Source organism: Salvelinus alpinus, chromosome 36 (genome assembly GCF_045679555.1).
Source record: "Salvelinus alpinus chromosome 36, SLU_Salpinus.1, whole genome shotgun sequence".
Lineage (NCBI taxonomy): Eukaryota > Metazoa > Chordata > Actinopteri > Salmoniformes > Salmonidae > Salvelinus > Salvelinus alpinus.
In genome coordinates this window covers 19,832,021-19,850,945 of record NC_092121.1, presented here as the reverse complement: position 1 = coordinate 19,850,945, position 18,925 = coordinate 19,832,021, and the positions used below count along the sequence as shown (strand labels likewise).

General features: G+C 46.4%; 1 protein-coding gene and 1 long non-coding RNA gene across 13 annotated transcripts in view; one reads left to right on the top strand and one right to left on the bottom strand.

Annotated features, from left to right (window-relative positions):
- Window positions 1-18,925, top strand: part of LOC139564989 (dynamin-2-like) — a 45,498-nt gene that overhangs the window by 18,722 nt on the left and 7,851 nt on the right. For 3 of the 12 annotated variants that reach the window (XM_071384963.1, XM_071384954.1, XM_071384953.1), the window contains 16 exons: window positions 3,122-3,195; window positions 3,704-3,853; window positions 4,133-4,336; window positions 4,651-4,749; window positions 4,825-4,985; window positions 5,332-5,474; window positions 5,619-5,754; window positions 5,928-5,995; window positions 6,585-6,723; window positions 9,774-9,860; window positions 10,293-10,363; window positions 11,852-11,903; window positions 13,306-13,332; window positions 16,359-16,469; window positions 18,185-18,294; window positions 18,496-18,610. In XM_071384963.1, coding sequence (XP_071241064.1) covers window positions 3,122-3,195; window positions 3,704-3,853; window positions 4,133-4,336; window positions 4,651-4,749; window positions 4,825-4,985; window positions 5,332-5,474; window positions 5,619-5,754; window positions 5,928-5,995; window positions 6,585-6,723; window positions 9,774-9,860; window positions 10,293-10,363; window positions 11,852-11,903; window positions 13,306-13,332; window positions 16,359-16,469; window positions 18,185-18,294; window positions 18,496-18,610 — 1,747 coding nt within the window. Of the gene's footprint in view, window positions 1-3,121; window positions 3,196-3,703; window positions 3,854-4,132; window positions 4,337-4,650; window positions 4,750-4,824; window positions 4,986-5,331; window positions 5,475-5,618; window positions 5,755-5,927; window positions 5,996-6,584; window positions 6,724-7,758; window positions 7,898-9,773; window positions 9,861-10,292; window positions 10,364-11,851; window positions 11,904-13,080; window positions 13,093-13,305; window positions 13,333-16,358; window positions 16,470-18,184; window positions 18,295-18,495; window positions 18,611-18,925 lie in introns of all 12 variants that reach the window. The other 9 variants (XM_071384961.1, XM_071384964.1, XM_071384955.1 and 6 more) reach the window with 8 other exon arrangements.
- LOC139564995 (uncharacterized) lies at window positions 16,193-17,583 on the bottom strand. Its single transcript, XR_011672850.1, has 2 exons — window positions 17,323-17,583; window positions 16,193-16,815 (listed from the first exon to the last, which is right to left on the bottom strand). It is a non-coding gene; the product is annotated as an uncharacterized lncRNA (long non-coding RNA).

Sequence of the window (18,925 nt, the reverse complement as noted above, 5' to 3'; positions counted from 1 at the left end):
AGGCTAGTCCAGCTCTTGCTCTCCCATTTCCCTCTCTCTCTCCCCTATTCCCTCTCCCCTATTCCCTCTCTCCCCTATTCCCTCATGCACCATCTCCCTTTTCCCCCTCTCCCTCTCTCTCCACCTCTCCCTTTCTCTCTCACCCCCTGCCAGAGCTTTTCTATAATGGCATCCCACTCTCCCAGTTAGGCAGGCTTTCTCTATGACAAACAAAGCACTCTACATGATCTGCAGCACACAACATTAGTGCTGAACTCAGGTCATCCAGAATGTTGCCACTGTTCAACAGGTCTAGTCTATAGTGTGAGTGCCTCTGTAATAGTCAACAGTATGACTCCATCCTGATTGTCCTGTGTGTGACACAGAGTCAGTCTGCTTTAGACTAGAAGCTATCTCCATTCCCTCAGGCGTCTCTCTGCATGTGGCATTAGATGTTGGGTTAGAAAGAGGAGGAGGACGTAGGTTTGTTGGACTGTGCTGTACCAGGCCCAGAGTTCAGCATTATTACCACCAGATGTAGGGAGTTTTCTGTTGCACATTTTATTTATTTTATTTAACCTTTTATTTAACTAGGCAAGTCCGTTAAGAACAAATTCTTATTTACAATGACGGCCTACCCCGACCAAACCCTAACCCGGACGACGCTGGGCCAATTGTGCGCCGCCCTATGGGACTCGCAATCACGGCCGGTTGTGATACAGCCTGGAAACGAACAGTGACTCCTCCTGCACTGAGATGCAGTGCCTTAGACCGCTGTGCCACTTGGGAGCCTCAAAGTCAGGCTAGATGCTACAGCAGGCAGGCAGGCAGGGCCCCAACCCAGAGGCAGGGTGTGGTGGCTGGTGGTTGTGGGGTATGGGTTCCCCTCTGAGAGATGACTCAATTGGGCTGTTGGGTTTGGAATGGTCCTGACTGGTGCCTGGTGATGGTCTGTCACTTTAAGAGGGAAACAGACATAATATACACAAGAAAGAAACAACAATAGGCAACTCTATGCACAGTTACATATGGTCAGGCTAGTCTGCACTGTAGGCCCATGTTTCTGTCAGACTAAAGTTTAAAAAAAAGAAACGTCCTCTCACTGTCAACTGTGTTTATTTTCAGCAAACTTAACATTTGTAAATATTTGTATGAACAAAACAAGATTCAACAACTGAGACAAACTGAACAAGTTCCACAGACATGTGACTAACAGAAATTGGAAAATGTGTCCCTGAACAAAGCGGGGGTCAAAATCAAAAGTAAGTCCGTATCTGGTGTGGCCACCAGCTGCATTAAGTACTGCAGTGCATCTCCTCCTCATGGACTGCACCATATTTGCCAGTTCTTGCTGTGAGATGTTACCCCACTCTTCCACCAAGGCAAGTTGCCAGACATTTCTGGGGGGAATGGCCCTAGCCCCCACCCTCCAACCCAACAGGTCCCTGACTTGCTCAATGGGATTGAGATCCGGGCTCTTCGCTGGCCATGGCAGAACACTGACATTCCTGTCTTGCAGGAAATCACGCACAAAACGAGCAGTATGGCTGGTGGCATTGTCATGCTGGAGGGTCATGTCAGGATGAGCCTGCAGGAAAGGTACCACGTGAGGGAGGAGGATGTCTTCCCTGTAACGCACAGCGTTGAGATTGCCTGCAATGACAACAAGCTCAGTCTGATGATGCTGTGACACACCGCCCCAGACCATGACGGACCCTCCACCTCCAAATTGATCCCGCTCCAGAGTACAGATATCGGTGTAACGCTCATTCCTTCGACGTTAAACGCGAATCCGACCATCACCCCTGGTGAGACAAAACCGCTTCTCGTCAGTGAAGAGCACTTTTTGCCAGTCCTGTCTGGTCCAGAGACGGTGGGTTTGTGCCCATAGGCGACGTTGTTGCCAGTGATGTCTGGTGAGGGCCTGCCTTTACAACAGGTCTACAAGCCCTCAGTCCAGCCTCTCTCAGCCTATTGCGGACAGTCTGAGCACTGATGGAGGGATTGTGCGTTCCTGGTGCAACTCGGTAGGTTGTTGTTGCCATCCTGTACCTGTCCCTCAGGTGTGCTGTTCGGATGTACCGATCCTGTGCAAGTGTTGTTACACGTGGTCTGCCACTGCGAGGACGATCAGCTGTCTGTCCTGTCTCCCTGTAGTGCTGTCTTAGGCGTCTCACAGTACGGGCATTGCAATTTATTGCCCTGGCCCCATCTGCAGTCCTCATTCCTCCTTGTAGCATGCCTAAGGCACGTTCACATAGATAAGCAGGGACCCTTTTGGTGTTTTTCAGAGTCAGTAGAAAGGCCTCTTTAGTGTCCAAAGTTTTCATAACTGTGACCTTAATTGCCTAACATCTGTAAGCTGTTAGTGTCTTAACGACCGTTCCAGAGGTGCATGTTCATTAATTGTTTATGGTTCATTGAACAAGCATGGGAAACAGTGTCTAAACCCTTTACAATGAAGATCTGTGAAGTTATTTGGATTTTTACTAATTGTCTTTGAAAGACAGTGTCCTGATAAAGGGAGGTTTCTTTTTTTTCTGAGTTTATCTATGTTCAATGTGGACTGGCTAGGACTAATGAATTATCTTAATTATCAGATAAGTGATTGTATTAAATATACTTCAGCTCAATGTCAAGTATCATGGCTACTGTGGACGTAATCTTATTTTAGGCGATATCTTACATATTAACACAGCCAGCTTGCAACACTTGAAATATTCAACTGAAAGTATGCGCCTCGCCTTGCTTCCTCATCAAGAGGCTCTCCCCTGTTCCTTCGTGCTGTGAGACCAGAGTGCATCGTTCTAAATCGCCACATTACCAACATCTATGTAACCATGACAACAAAGTGGCTAAGCAAATTAATTGATCTTCAGGGGCATCATGAAGCCAAATTACTTTGTCACTTCTAATTTGTTGACAGGCGGGTCATGAAGTGTTACATTTCCCCGTGCTCATCTATTTCGCACAGGATATAGTGTCAGGAAATGGACCTTGAGTGTACTGAGTAATTTGACTTTCTGTTTTTTCTGTCTGTCTGGGGCTCGCCCCCTCACTTTCTTGGTCTCTTTTTCTTTCCATCTCTCTCACTTAATACATTTTTCCTCTCTTCTTTCTCTCTTCTTTCTCTCTCTCTCAGGGATTTTCTTCCTCGAGGATCAGGCATTGTCACCCGTAGACCTCTGATCCTGCAGCTGTGCTTTAACAAAGCCGGTGAGTCTGAATTCTCATACAACCATGGCCTTGTCTGTCCTCATTGCTGCTGCCATTGACCTGCCTCCTCCACTCAGCAACACTGTCTGGTGCCTGGTAAAGACTTTCTTCTCTTCTCGCTCTCTGTCTCTCTATCTATCTCTGTCTCTCTATATATCTCTGTCTCTCTATCTATCTATCTCTGTCTCGCTGTGTCTCGCTCTCTCGCTGTGTCTCGCTCTCTCGCTGTGTCTCGCTCTCTTGCTGTGTCTCGCGCTCTCTCTCTCTCTCTCTCTCTCTCTCTCTCTGTCTGTGTCTCTCTGTCTGTCTCGCTCGCTCTCTGTGTGGCTCGCTCGCTCTCTCTCTTTCTCTCTCGCTCTCGCTCGCTCTCTCTCTCTCTGTCTGTGTCTCTCTCGCTCTCTCTCTGTCTGTGTCTCTCTCGCTCTCTCTCTGTCTGTGTCTCTCTCTCTCTCTCTGTGTCTCTCTCGCTCTCTCTCTCTCTCGCTCTCTCTCTGTGTCGTGTCTGTAGAGTATGCAGAGTTCCTACACTGTAAAGGGAGGAAGTTTGTGGACTTTGAGGAGGTCCGGGCGGAGATCGAGGCGGAGACAGACAGGATCACAGGCTCCAACAAGGGCATCTCCCCCATCCCCATCAACCTCCGGGTCTACTCCCCTAACGGTAAGGCTCACCAACAGTTATTCATTTGGTGTTCATTTTAACATATGCATGCACACGTTCAGTTGGACACACGCGTACACACACACATGCGCATGCACACATAAAAGCGCAGAAAACACTTGCATTCATGTATCAAAGAAACTACCTTCGCCATGCAAGGACTTGTATACACAATGTAACACACATCATGCAGTCTACTTGGCAACAGTCATAACCTTCTCCCTCCCCCTCCATCTCGCCCTCCATCTCTCCCTCTCTCCCCGTCCATCTCGCCCTCAGTGCTAAACCTGACTCTGATCGACCTGCCGGGGATGACTAAGGTGGCAGTGGGGGACCAGCCGCTGGACATAGAGCACCAGATCAGGGACATGCTGCTGCAGTTCATCACCAAGGAGAGCTGCCTCATCCTGGCCGTCACCCCCGCCAACCAGGACCTGGCAAACTCAGACGCCCTCAAGATCGCCAAGGAGGTGGACCCACAGGGTAAGGGACTAGCCTAGTGGTGCTGTACTGGTTCTCTACTGGTTCTCTATTGGAACTCCCAGCACCAAAGGATGAGGATGGGTTCTTGATTTCTGGGTGGTGTTCATTTGGTGCACCAAATAGACTGAAACATTGATGCAGTACCTGGACTTGTCCAATAAGAAACGCTAATTGATATTTTTTCCCCCCATTGTTTTTCCTATTGAACAATTGTATTGAATTGAAGGAGATGAGGAATGGAAGGCTGGGTGGATGGTGGACAGGCAGTAGTCAGGATTAATATGATGAGATGAAGACTGTTTGGTTCTGTTCAGGTCTGCGCACTATTGGCGTGATCACAAAGCTGGACCTGATGGACGAAGGGACGGATGCTAAAGACATCCTGGAGAACAAACTGCTACCTCTGCGTCGAGGTGAGGGGAGACACACACACACACACACACACACCTCATTGACTGCAGAGGAATAAGTGCGCGCTCTCTCTCCAGGTTATATCGGCGTGGTGAACCGCAGTCAGAAGGACATAGACGGCAGGAAGGACATCCGCGTTGCGCTGGCTGCTGAGAGGAAGTTCTTCCTGTCTCACCCGGGCTACAGACACATGGCCGAGCGCATGGGCACCCCACACCTGCAGAAACAACTAAACCAGGTGAGAGATTACTCAATGTTCACCTTTCTGTTATTCTACACTGATGTTCTAGTCTGACTTCCAAATCAGTTTTTTTGCTTTCTTGTGAACTCTGAGAGACGGCACCAACAGATCTTAAACCAGGCTATAATGTTCCTTGAAACTCACTTGATCTTTCATTCACTACACATTCTCTCCCCTCCTATTCTCCTTCTCACTCATTATATCCCTTCCATTTTCCCTCCCTCCCTCCCTCCCTCCCTCCCTCCCTCCCTCCCTCCCTCCCTCCCTCCCTCCCTCCCTCCCTCCCTCATGGTGTCCCTCCCTCCCTCCCTCCCTCATGGTGTCCCTCTCTCTCTCTCCTCAGCAACTGACCAACCACATCAGGGACACTCTGCCTGGGCTGCGCAGTAAGCTGCAGAGCCAGGTGCTCTCCCTGGAGAAAGAGGTGGAGGAGTACAAGAACTTCCGTCCTGACGACCCCACACGCAAGACCAAGGCCCTGCTGCAGTGAGTAGAGGACACGCTCACACCTACTCACACACCTACACACCTACTCACACACCTACACACCTACTCACACACCTACACACACACACACCACCATAATGAGTAGCTCCAGAGTTGACCCTGACTCTCTGTCTTTCTCCCCAGGATGGTGCAGCAGTTTGGGGTGGACTTTGAGAAGCGTATCGAGGGCTCTGGGGACCAGGTGGACACAGCGGAGCTGTCGGGCGGTGCCAAAATTAACCGGATCTTCCACGAGCGCTTCCCCTTCGAGCTGGTCAAGGTGAGCGCTGCGGTCTCAATACTCACTGTCACAATATTTCTACAAGAGAAGTTCATCTGCCTGCTTGACTGTTTTGACCACAGTTGGTAGACTTGTTTAGAAGTGTGAATTTTGGAGTGCAGAATGGATGAACAGTTTTTCTATTGTTTGTTCTTCTCTCTTTTCTCTGTCAGATTGTGTTTGATGAGAAGGAGTTGAGGAGGGAGATCAGTCATGCCATCAAGAATGTCCATGGTGTCAGGCAAGTGGAGGAGAGGAGGGGCCGTCCTGTGTCTTCACACACCACCACCACTGTGTTCAGCTCCTTCCTCTTCACTGTCAACCTTCTCTGTTTCCTCCTTTCATGTAAAACTGACACACAGCATGCTTAGCAATCACAGAGCAATTAGCCTAAAATGCCCACAGATCACTCTCCCACAGAACGGCCTATCATACACTCAAATGGTGGTTGTTCAATGTGAAATCTAAACCATGTAATCTTCCCCCACTCCTTCTTCCCCACCTCTATTTGTCTGTCATATCTTCCTTCCTATTTCCTTGTGCATAAATCAATCACTGATTTGTGTGCTGTTTCGTGTTTGTATGCTGATAACCTTGGCTCTGCTCTCTCTTCCTTATTTCTGTCTGTCTGTGTATGTGTGTTTTATTATCTTTTTTATTTTATGTACTGTTCTCATTGTCTGGACTGACTCGTCTATCTGCTTTTGTCTGTTATCTCTCTGGACAATAACTTGTCTGTCGTCCTACCTCTGTCTGTCTTTTTTTTTGTCCCTGTCTGTCTGTCTCCTTATCTCTGTCCTCCCCCTGTCTGTGTCTTTGTGCGTCCTCAGAACGGGCCTGTTCACTCCCGACCTGGCGTTTGAGGCCATTGTGAAAAAGCAGATCATTAAGCTGAAAGAGCCCTGTATCAAATGTATCGACCTTGTCATTCAGGAGCTCATCAACACAGTCAGGCAGTGCACCAACAAGGTACTGCAGCCTGGTGTCCAGACTCCCGTCCTGTCCCGACCCAGCCTGGCCACAAGGGGGCGACGCTGAGGGGGGCACAACACTGACCCACTCTGCTCCACAACAGCTGTCCATCCATGGCCTCTATGACCTTTAGATAGTACAACTAGGGCCCAGAGATTTTCCAGTCAGGTCATGTAGTTAGTTAGTAAATAAAAACTCCTGGTCCTAATCAGAACGTCTACTGTGTAACCACCCTGGGGCTCCTGAGTGGCACAGCGGTCTAATGCACTCCATCTCAGTTCAAATCCAGGCTGTATCACAACCGGCCGTGATTGGGAGTCCCATAGGGCGGCGCACAATTGGCCAAGCGTCGTCCGGGTTTGGCTGGTGTAGGCCATCATTCTAAATTAAGAATTTGTTAAATAAGGTTAAATAAATAAAATAAAAACACGCTATACACACTTGTATAGTGTAGATGTGGTGTAGATGTAGTGTGGTGTATGTCCAGAGGACTGGATGGTGCAGATATGGGGACAGTTTGACTCCCCCTCAGCCAGCCACAGCTAGCCTGTGTGCCAGGTGCCGCTGTCGTGTTTTGTGACGGTTGTGGTGACGTCGTCGTGGAGACGGGATGGTTGGGGATGGCCATTCCCCGAGCATCACTGGTCTCACATGGACAAGCTGCAGGTTTCATCTGTCTAAGAATGATACACACTTAGGACTGACATAGCTAGGGTGTTAGTTATGTGGGTACTGTGAGTTGAATATGTGCCCACATATCTATATTATATACCTAGTTTGAGAAGAACTGCCCTGTCAAGAGAAGAGGATGTGAACGCCTGCGGCTTGTCCTTATCTTCTTGCTTTACTTGTATTTCTAGAGACCAGATTTCTAGTTTGACAGATAACTAACTAAACTAAGAATCTTCTTGTTTTTCTTTCTTTCCTGTATTTCTCTCTCTCTCGCCTCTGTTGTTATTTCTCTGTCTATCCCTCTCTCTCTCTATGCTGCCCCCCTACACTACGCTCCCCCACTCCCCCGTACCCCCTCAGAACGGGCTTGTTCACCCCTGACCTGGCCTTCGAGGCCATAGTCAAAAAGCAGATCCTCAAACTGAAAGAGCCCAGCCTGAAATGTGTGGATCTGGTGGTGTCCGAGCTGACCGCGCTCGTCATGAAATGTTCCGTCAAGGTAACCAAGAGCAGACTCACCCCACAGGAAAGAGGGGAGGAAAGAAGGAAGAGAGAGAGAGTGTTCCGGAGCGTATCCTCTCATCTGTGATTGAATGCCCGTCCCTGTTCCCCTCGCACCTCTCCTCCACCGCTCTCCAATCAGCAACCTATCCTAATGAAATCATCCCCCACGCCATCTCTCCTCAGTGCCTGGATTGTGTGTGTATCCCTCCCTCGCCACGCACATCCTCTCCTTTTGTCCAAGCCACACGTGTCCGATCAAGCATTGACTTGCAAATCACGTCTGATTTTAAGCAGCGCGTCTTAACTTCCTTTCAGCAGCCCCTCTCCTCACCCGTGCCCTGTTTGATTTGAGCACATTCAGACTGATTCTCCATCTGCCTCCACCCTCCATCTGCCACCTCCATCCCCATCTCCCCTCCTCCTCAAGACCCAGACCTCTGTCTATCAGAACATCAGAGCCCAGATCTCCAGAGCTATGTTTACATGTCCTGCAGAGCTCCAGGGCTATAAGGCTGTGCTCCCTCACTGACCCAGCACTGCACCATTGACATTATTCTGTCTGCCTAACCGGATGGAAATACAACGTGAGGGAAACAATATACATATCTGCTGGCGCGCTGTGCCGGGGGTTGCCATAGCAACAGTGCTGCTCAACAACCATGCCATCTTGTGGAAGGAAGGGGGAATTGCATTTCAAAGACCCACCACAGTCCATCCCTTTCACTGTCACTCTACCTCTGGTATTAGTTCAGCTGAAGAAAGGATCGCCCTTCACTCTGTCCTTCACCCTCTTCTTCTTCATTCTCCTGATCTGTTCTTCACTAACATGAAATAATATCAGCAATCACCGTCAGCTTGGAATGATTGTTTACTGTCACAGGAAAACAATAGTGTCAACTGTAAGTTACCTTTCCTTTTTTTTTTACGTTGAATGATCTAATTTCCTAAATGTTTCTATGTATTTTAGCCATTGATCCATTTAAAGGTTGACTCCAGTCAACTAGAGCTAATCATCATGACATCAGTCCTCATGGTGTCCATCATGGTCATTCCCAGCTGAGGCTGAAAGCGCTGCCCTTATGCCATAGATCACAGACATTCATCCTGTGTGCATGCCCATTAAGGAGTGTGTGTGTGGTAGTCAGTATGATTACTATATTCACTGCTGAATGCCTATGTCCTTCCCCTTTCCTGCACACTGAGTGTAAGCAACATTAAGAACACCTGACTAATATTGAGTTGCACCCCTTTTTGCCCTCAGAACAGCCTCAATTCGCTGGGACATGGACTCTACAAGGTGTCGAAAGCGTTCCACAGGGATGCTGGCCTATGTTGACTCCAATGCTTCCCACAGTTGTGTCAAGTTGGCTGGATGTCCTTTGGGTGGTGGACCATTCTTGATACACACAGGAAACTGTTGAGTGTGAAAAACACAGCAGCGTTGCAGTTCTTGACACACAAACCGGTGCACCTGGCACCTACTACCATAACCTGTTCAAGGGCACTTAAATATTTCGTCTGGCCCATTCACCCTCTGAATGGCACACATACACAATCTGTGTCTCAATCGTATCGACGCTTAAAAATCCTTGAACCTGTTTCCTCTCCTCATCTACACTGATTTGAAGTGGATTTAACAGGTGACATCAATAAGGTATCATAGCTTTCACCTGGATTCACCTGGTCAGTCTATCATGGAACGAACGTTCCTAATGTTTTGTCCACTCAGTGTATGCGCTTCACCTTCTGTCTGTTGTATATGTAAATGGAAGGTAGGTCTGCATGGATAGTCATGCCAGAGTGTTAGTGTATGCTAGTGATTCTCTTTGTCTATATGGTCAGTGTTGCAGTTGTTTTGTGTTACCTTGCAGCTGGGTTCCTACCCCCGGCTGAGAGAGGAGACCGAGAGGATCGTCACCACCTACGTCAGAGAGAGAGAGGGCAAGACCAAGGACCAGGTCAGTGCATTTAGGGCCTGTTTTTACAAGGAGTCTCTGGGTAGGATTGCTGACGTAGGATCAGTTCAGCCTTTTAGATCATAATGATTTAGATGATATGGTCAGGGGGACCTGATCCTAGATCAGCACTCCTACTCTGAGATGCTTTTTTTAATGCAGGACCTGACCACTGACAGAGAAACACTCCCAACAGGAGATTTTTAAGAAATATTATAAATATTATTTAAGAAATATATTTCTCCATTTGAAATCAATTGTTTCTACTTGCCTTTCTTGCACTTGTCTTTTCTGTACAAGGACTGGCTTTGCTTGATTGTGATAAGTGGTTGTTGATGCGCGGATTGTAAATTACGTCTGTTCAACGACTAAATTAATGTAAATGTGATATAAAATGAACTCTATTGTCATAGTGAAGCTCTGTCTTCATTCTAGGTGATGCTGCTGATTGACATTGAGCTGTCCTACATCAACACCAACCACGAGGACTTTATAGGCTTCGCCAAGTATGAATCCTACTACCCCCCCCCCCCCACCCCACCACCCTAATACACCTCACCCTTTACCCAAGCTCCCCTCCCCTTCCCCCTCTCTCCCTAATGCTCGTGCCCCAGCTCTCAGCTGAAGGTGTGGTTGTGATGTAGTCCTGGGCACCAGACTAACTCAATACTGCCCAAAGTCAGATGTGTACTGTTTGCTGAACTGGGCATGGACTGAACTCTGCTGAAGATAGATCTGGTAGAGTCCCATAAGCTTGTGTGTCTGACTGCCTGTGCTTGATAGTTATTCCTACAGTAAGTGCCATTCCCTATAGACTTGAAACAATCAATACCTCAATCGCTGTTTGGCCACTTTATCACAACCCCCAAAGACACTCACAGAGACTGCTGTCACTACAAACCACAATTAACGCTACTTTTATCAGTATTACTGAGCCTAACAAGGGGCTGTATCTGTGGATCCTTGATCTACATGCTGTAAACCAGCTGTGACTCAGTCAGTCTGATTGATCCACCATGAAGGCAGATCAATGAACGTGGTTAGAACACCGTAGAATACGCTCTAGGGGAGTGGAGGCTAGTGGTCAGACAAGGTCGATCTAGCTTGCTGCATGGTCCGTCACGGTTAGTTCGGCATCTAATGAGCTGAATCAAGCATGCTAGGTTGTGTACCCTCCCTTTCTGACTCTGTCTCTCTGGAGCTGTTTAGATTTTTCAAGGACGCTTATTTGTTGTGTGCTTAGGGATTGACCTGAGTGAGTTAGATTGGAGTTTTTATCTGTTGACTGCATTGGTTATTACTAATAACATGGTGTTTTGGAATCCTGAGTTCCTGCATCTTGCTAATAGGCCAGCCCTAGCCTCTCATACTGGATGTCCTGCCAGAGCTTGACATGCGTTGACCTCTGCCCTCTACACTGTCTCCAGTGTAGCAATTACTATAGGATGCACAGCATGTAGCTAGCTGAGTTGAAAGTCTCTTCCATAGAAATATAATGACTTCTGTTTCTATGGTCTCTTCCCTTTGCCTGAGGTATGCATCTGATTACATAACATAGCATTGCCCTTTGCGAGTCTGAATGGCGTGCGCGTTCCTTTCCAATCATCCGCATGGAGAATGGGTTGATGGATTGATGAGAAGTGTTGTCAGGTAGGTAGGGGTGGTAACTTGTCTCTCGTGGCGTCACTTTCAGTCTTGACTTCAGAAGGCACGATGATGGTAGCCCACCAGGGTACGGCAACAACAGGTGGGCTGTCACGAATTGGTTGTCTCTCTTCCTCTCCGCCTGTTCCCCCAGACCCCACTCCCACTGTTCCCCCAGACCCCACTCCCACTGTTCCCACGACTATGTTTGATAACTTGAATTGTTGGACAGGTTTGATAGCTGTAAAACGATTTGATTGATCAATACACATTATTACCCAAACATTGTTGATGCTGGTTGTGATTTTGAATGTGTTTTTTTCCCTTCTGAACCTGTCCTTTTCTAACAGTGCCCAGCAGAGAAATACACATCAGAACAAGAAGAGGGCCATTCCAAACCAGGTACACTTGGTCCCTCCTCCTCCCACCCTCTTTCTTACCCAGCCCTCCCAATCTGATCAACCCCCAGATTAAGCTGCCCCAGACTGACACTTCCCCCTCTATCATATTTACATGTTGTAACATACCTGACCTCTGACCCTATGCTACCAATGAATAGACTCAACTACTAGTAACCTAACCTGACACTTACAACCTAACAGCACTTATTTACGTAAGCATAAGTAGCTTCAAGATAACCCCTGCAAATCATGGCCAAGTACCATCCTGTCTTTAAGTCAGATGTTAATTTTACTCCTTGGCCACTGTGTTATAAACCTGGCACCTCTCTTCCTGTGTTATCCAAACAGTTCTAAAAGTGTTTTGAAGTCTCTGCTTTATTGATGTGATATCTAAATACCTGAAATCATGTGACTATGTTATGTCAGCTTCAATGTCATCAACACTTATAGAGTGCACTTCTCAGGTTCCTGGAAACCTAGTAAGGGTACATATTTTATAGGATATACATAACATCCTATAGAAATACCTTCTAACACTGTATTTCAGCGAGGGGAGAGTTGCCCTAGACTAGAGTCATTCAAGCCCTCCCTGCTTCCCTGCATAGGAAATGAACAGCTATGTTTCTACTACAACTATCACTATTTGCACAGCACTACAACACAACCAAGGCATGATACCCAACAGCAAAGCAACAATCATAGAATTGTTTTATGTTTTTCAACTAACCCAAGCACTTTTTGTATTGTAATTCAGATTGTGCATGGGACCCAGCTTCGCTCAATGAAGCAACCAATATCAAATAACCGATGTGTGGTACTTGAAGGAAATCTAATCGCATGTAACTCTTGTTCTCTTGCTCCCTCTATCATCTTTCTCTGTCTCCATCTTTTCTCTCCTTCCATCTTTCTTTCTATCCCTCAACCTCTCTCTCCATCTCTCCGGTTGTCTCATGGATTCCTTCCATTTCTGTCTCTCACCTTCAAACCTTTCATTCTACCATTTCAAATGTTTCCTGCCCCCCCCACACACACACACACTCCTCCCCTTACCCATTTTCTCATTCCCCCATCTCCCTCCCTCCCTGGCTTGCTTGCTTCCCCCTTTTTCCCTGGTCTATGATTTATCCTGCCATCTTTTGCCCTAACCACTCCCCAACCCCCCTCCCCCATCCCTGCAGGGTGAGATTCTGGTAAGTACCCCGCAGATCCAAGCTACACCCTGTTAGGAGTCAGCAGGGGTCACCAGAGCAGGATAACTGAGGCCAGACATCTGACACTTAGGAAAGAATGGGGGGTTATGGGAATTGGTGTTATGACAACTTGTTCCAGGTTACTTCTTTGTACAGAACTGCTCTTCAAAATGATGAGCTGTTTTTTATCGTCATATCTTCCCTACTCCACAGGGACTGAGAGAGGGCGAGCAGGAGAAGGTAGTAGAGTCTCAAAGTCTCAAGACTTATGGCAAACCGGAGATCAATTAGAATCGTATCGTAGAGATGTAATTCTCATCGGCTTTACCCTTACCCGTAATCGGTAACGGCTTTCTCAATAACATCCGGGTTATGCTCAATAATTATTGGTTTCACTTAACAAGACAGCAATTGTCTTTAATTGGACAAGTAGATAGAATATTACTAACATTTACTTTTTACTCTCAAACCTGTTGAAACCAGTTCTGTCCAAGCACAGGCAGAATTGTTACGTTTTTTTGTCACGTTCTTGAACCACACTGAAGAGTAATGTCATGATTCCCTGTGAAAGACTATGGAAGAGTTGGGAGGATGTGAGAGTGGCTGGTGTCAGTTCTCCTGCTTTTGGTCCTTACCCATGCTGCCCTGTCCAGGGGTTTAACTAGTGACCGCCACAGTTTGCCTTGCTGTCGAAGGGTCCTGAACATTCCAGGGATGGGGGGAGGAGACATGAATCACCAACAATCATACACTAGATGTTCACATTTTCATCCTTTTGGTGTCATTGAAATCTCCTCTTGATGTTTTCTCTCTTTAGCTTATCGTGGCATGTCAACTTTCCACAACTCAATATTCCAATCATCACTATAACAATATGTTAGTAGTACACCTCACAACTGTCCACAAACCATTCGGTGTGGGACCCGTGACTGTCATTCCAATCAGGGACCAGATGGTGGCAGTAGAGGGTAGAATGGCATGTGGGGGTGTCATGATTCAATCAATGATTAGAATTTATTTAAAATAACTCTGATCAAATATGATTTTGAAGTAATATAAATTGGGTTTAATAATGATTTGGAATGTGTATATATCCATACATCTAATGTATCAATGTTTGATTTACCAGCTGGTAGAAGACCTAAAATAATGTGTTTACTTTAGAAATGAGTGGTTTCAATGTAAGGAAGCTTTTGACAGGAATTGAGGCAATGATGCCATCAAGTGGCCTAACTTTTCTAGAGTGATAATAACCTGAACATTCGATGTAGCTGAACATGGAACAGGCTAAATGTCTTTCTTTTGTCATCACTGACCTATCCTGTATGTCAGGGCTTCTGTTTAGACAGTGAGGTAAGAAGTGTCATGGCATTAAAGCATCTCACTATCCCTATTCTGTCACCTCACACTCCTCTTGTCTGTCTCTCACCTTCAACACTTACAACACTGACCACTGACTGCCAGCCAGGTTTGAAAAGAAAACAAAAACGTTCTCATTACAGAGGGTGTAAGGCAATTCCTCGCCAAGGCAAACTGAGAATTTAGCTAACTCCTATGTTACAGCCTCTTCCTCTCATTTCTTTTGCTACTTTCCTACCAATTACACCCCCCCCCCTGTCATAAACCCCAATCAGTCTTTAAGACACAGGAGAGGGAGAGAAAGGTTGATGTTCTCTCTGTCTTATCGGCATAACTTGACAGCATCCTTGTCCAAGCTTGATATCTGCCGCCCCTGATGGTTCTTTGTAATGGCACTAACAATGAGAGCATTACTCTAATACAGGGGTACTACAACCAGGTGTCAGCAGCCCCCTAGGTATCCAACGAGGTACTGCAGGGGGTCCCAAAAAAAGTGATTTTTATTTAAAGGTTTTTATGAACATCGCTAGCAACAGAATAAGCAAATGTTGAATTACATGCAGTAGAAAATAAGAGTATCGTTCTGATGTCAACTTTATTTTTCAACTCCTAATATTGAACAGATTACATTCATTAAAGATAATTACACTCACTGGTGTATCTGACATAGGCTTTGAAACAGTACCCGTGAATAGACTTCCACTGTGGCAAGTGCTGCTGCAAAGCTTTGTTGACTTGGACATACATTTTTGGCCAGACATGGCTAACCTTTGTTTAACCAGCGCTAAACAGTTGTTCTAAGCGAAAATGTGTTTAGTTACCTTTTCTAGCGAATAGGCTGTTAGTTTACACTTCCTCTTCCAGTTATAATGTGGCGAGGTCAAAATAATGAAAAACTATTTACCAAATCTATTCATTTTAAAATGTTATTACTTCTGCTTGACATTATCATTCACCTGATAAGACAAGTCGTGAAAACAATGTTTGCTAACTTAGGATGGGGTTCCCTTGGTTGTCGGTTTGCCTGCGAGGGCGTCCCTGGGCATGAAAAGGTTGAAGACCCCTGCTCTAATACAACTCGTCTACAGAAAGAACCTCTCAACCCTGACTCATCTCTCTTTCCTCCCTCTCCCTTCCTTAAATCCTCCTTTTATTTTTTTCACCCCTCTCTCTCTACCCGTCCGCTTCGTGAGCTGTGGCTCAATCTACCCGTCTCCACTGTCTCTGCATATCGCTGTATTCCTCTCTCACAGTCTGGCCCTCCTTCTCTTGCCTCTCCATCTCTTTTTATCTCCTGTTCCTTAGATAGGTGTTTAGCCTCCTACAGTGCCCTACACTGGAGTGTATGTCTGACGACTCTGCCCAGTTAACCCACTAACCCTAGTCTGTTTTGGCTAACCATGTATAGGCTAGCTTTTACTGACCCGCTCACTCTAACATACCACCGCCGACCCTTGATCCCTGACCCTGTGTGGGTCCCATTTGGTCTGGATGACCCATATTAGTTAGTATTGAGGTTATTAAGGTTTGTTTGAGGGTTCCTGTTTAAATCTCCACCCCTTCAGTTAGTCATCCTTTCTGAATGATACTTTTGTATGCTTACTGTATACATCAGGGTTCATGTTCAGAAACATTGTTTAAATTGTAAATCTTTATACTCAGAATATAAGTTAATTTAGAGTATGTAGAACATCTTAGTGCTTATATTGGTAAGTCAGGATCAACCAAAACTCACACTGAGTACCCAGGTAAGGTTTTATTGGTCAGTTAAGTTAGTCATATCACAAGATCTCCAGGAGGTAAATCATGAGTACTTTAATGACATGTTTTCCCTCCATCCTCCTGGTATACCTTGTCCCCCACCACCCCTCGCTCCCCTGTTCCCGCACCCCTATCTCCCCTAACAGGTGATCCGCAAAGGCTGGCTCACCATCAACATCAGCATCATGAAGGGAGGCTCCAAGGAGTACTGGTTCATCCTGACTGCAGAGTCACTATCCTGGTACAAGGATGAGGAGGTGAGTGTCTAACACTGGGACAAGTACAACACTAAATAATACAATACAAACTGCCAGAAAGATTCTGCTACTACTCCATGGGCTGATATATGATCTGCATTGCATGCTCCCTCCTCCCTCTCATTGTCATGGTGGAGAATCAGATCCGGCCAGAGCCTCTCACCAGAGCCCCTGCTGGCTGGTGGTTAGATGTGTCCTGAGTGTGTGTGTGTCCCGGCCCAGCCTAACCAATGTGCAGACTACTGTTCAGCTTCAGCCTGATGAACAGGTAGTCTGAACACTGGGCAGGCGGGGGGGTGAGGAGGGGGGAAGGCCCGCGGGGTCGCTCCGGCTGCAGGTCACTGCCCTAGGGACAGGACAGAGGTGGGGGGGGGGGGGAGATGGAGGGAGAGTAAACATTCCTCTGATAAAGAAAGCAACCATACTCAGACTGAGGCCCAAATATATAACTGTATTGACTAATTTAGTATGTTGATGTAATGAAGAGATGTTGAGCTTACCACTTTTTTTTAATAGAATTTGATCAACTTAAAGTTCCAACAGCCATTACTGTATTTACTTTGTGCACATTAACAAAACAGCAAAGTGTTTGCCCACTCTGTGTGACCACACACTACTCTCTACAGTCAGATTTCAAATGCTCTGTAGGCCATTTCAAAGGCTGTAAAATATATGTAAACGGCATGTCAATAATACATATTTTATGATGTTTTACTGGAACAAAGTTGAAATAATATTAAAGAAATAAACACTAGGGATCACTAGGGATCAGAAAGCACTAGGGATCATCCTAGGAAAGTTAAACATTTACAGACGGATGCGTTCGGATATATAGTCTTACTTTTAAACTTACCATTAGTTCGGTCAGAGCAGCCCAGGCCTTGGCAAAGATGTCCCCTCTCTCAGCGAAACAAAAAGAGCTTCAAAAGTTATCGCTGACCAGAGCTAAAGACAAACCTTTAACCCGTCAGTCTGACTACGCCTCAAAACAACTGGTACCGTTCAGTTTCTACCAGTCCTCTGTGGCGGAAAGAGCGAGAGAAGGAGAAAGAGGAGCGAGGGAGGATGGTGGAAGCAAACTGACGTGGCAGGCGGGTTGAAATGTTCCAGCAGGGATCTGCCTTTGGAATTTGCAGGAAATCGTACTGGGTTACTGGGGGCGGGTTGGGGGGTGGGTGGGGTGGGGGTGTATGTTTGTCTTGGTTTGTGGTTTTATGCCACTTTCATGCGTCTGTGTTTACGTGTTTGCATTTGCACAAGCACATGGGTGTTTGTATGTTTTCATGTGTGTGGTTATATATTTGTGTTTCTGTCTGTGTGTGTGAGACGAGGACATTGGCGTAGAGTGATGTAACTGTTGGGACTGAGTGGCTCTCTGTGTTAGTGCAGACATAAACGCTTCCAGATGCTTCTCCTCAACAGTGCAAAGCTGGCATCCCTCCCCCCCATCTCTCCCTCATGCTCCTCCTCTCTCCCTCTTCTCACCAGCCTGGTGGTCTGGGTCTTATACAGAGGAAATGCATTCCACTCTGTCTGCTCATTGGTGGAGAAGCCTAGTGTTGTATTCCACTGCTTTTCAAAGTTACCCATGATACAGTTTCTTAATGGCTCCCTCTTATTTGTGTACTTTAGTGTTTTTAATGGCTTCAAGGATTTGTTTCTCAAGATGTTATTGCTATGAGTTCAGGTCCACGTCCCCCCTCTCTGTGTTTTAGGAGAAAGAGAAGAAGTACATGCTTCCCCTAGATAACCTCAAGCTGAGGGATGTGGAGAAAGGCTTCATGTCCACCAAACACGTATTTGGCGTCTTCAACACTGAATCCAGGTCAGGGAAATGGATGTGTATGTGGGTCCTGTTCCACACAAGTCTGTCATTTCAATTCAGTGAATCAGGAAGTAAACTGACATTTAAATGTTATAAAATTCTCTTCGAGAAGCATTGAGGGAAATTCACTTAGTGAATTGACTGAAATTAAATAGAATTTACACCCACCCTGATTGTGTTTGTGTTTTGCCATCCATCAAGCAGGAATGTGTATAAGGACCTGCGTCAGATTGAGCTGGCCTGTGGCACCCAGGAGGACGTGGACAGTTGGAAAGCCTCCTTCCTGAGGGCTGGGGTCTACCCTGAGAAGGACCAGGTACTGAACCCAAACTCACTCAAATAGTCTTTGGGTCGCTTTCCCGGACACAGATGAAACCTAGTCCTGGATGGACTTAAGGACATGCTCAACGGAGATTCTCCATTGATAGGGTTTTGTAGTCCAGGACTAGGCTTTATCTGTGACTTGTAAACCGACCCTTGAAGTTTGAATGTTAGCAGAAGCAAAGGTCAAACGAACAGATGTGTTGTGGTGACAGCCTTTGTCAGTATTTGATGAACACTAGGCATGCAACTATACTTCTTGATGACGTCACTGATGATTGTCCTACTGCTTGTTTCTTTCTTCTCATGC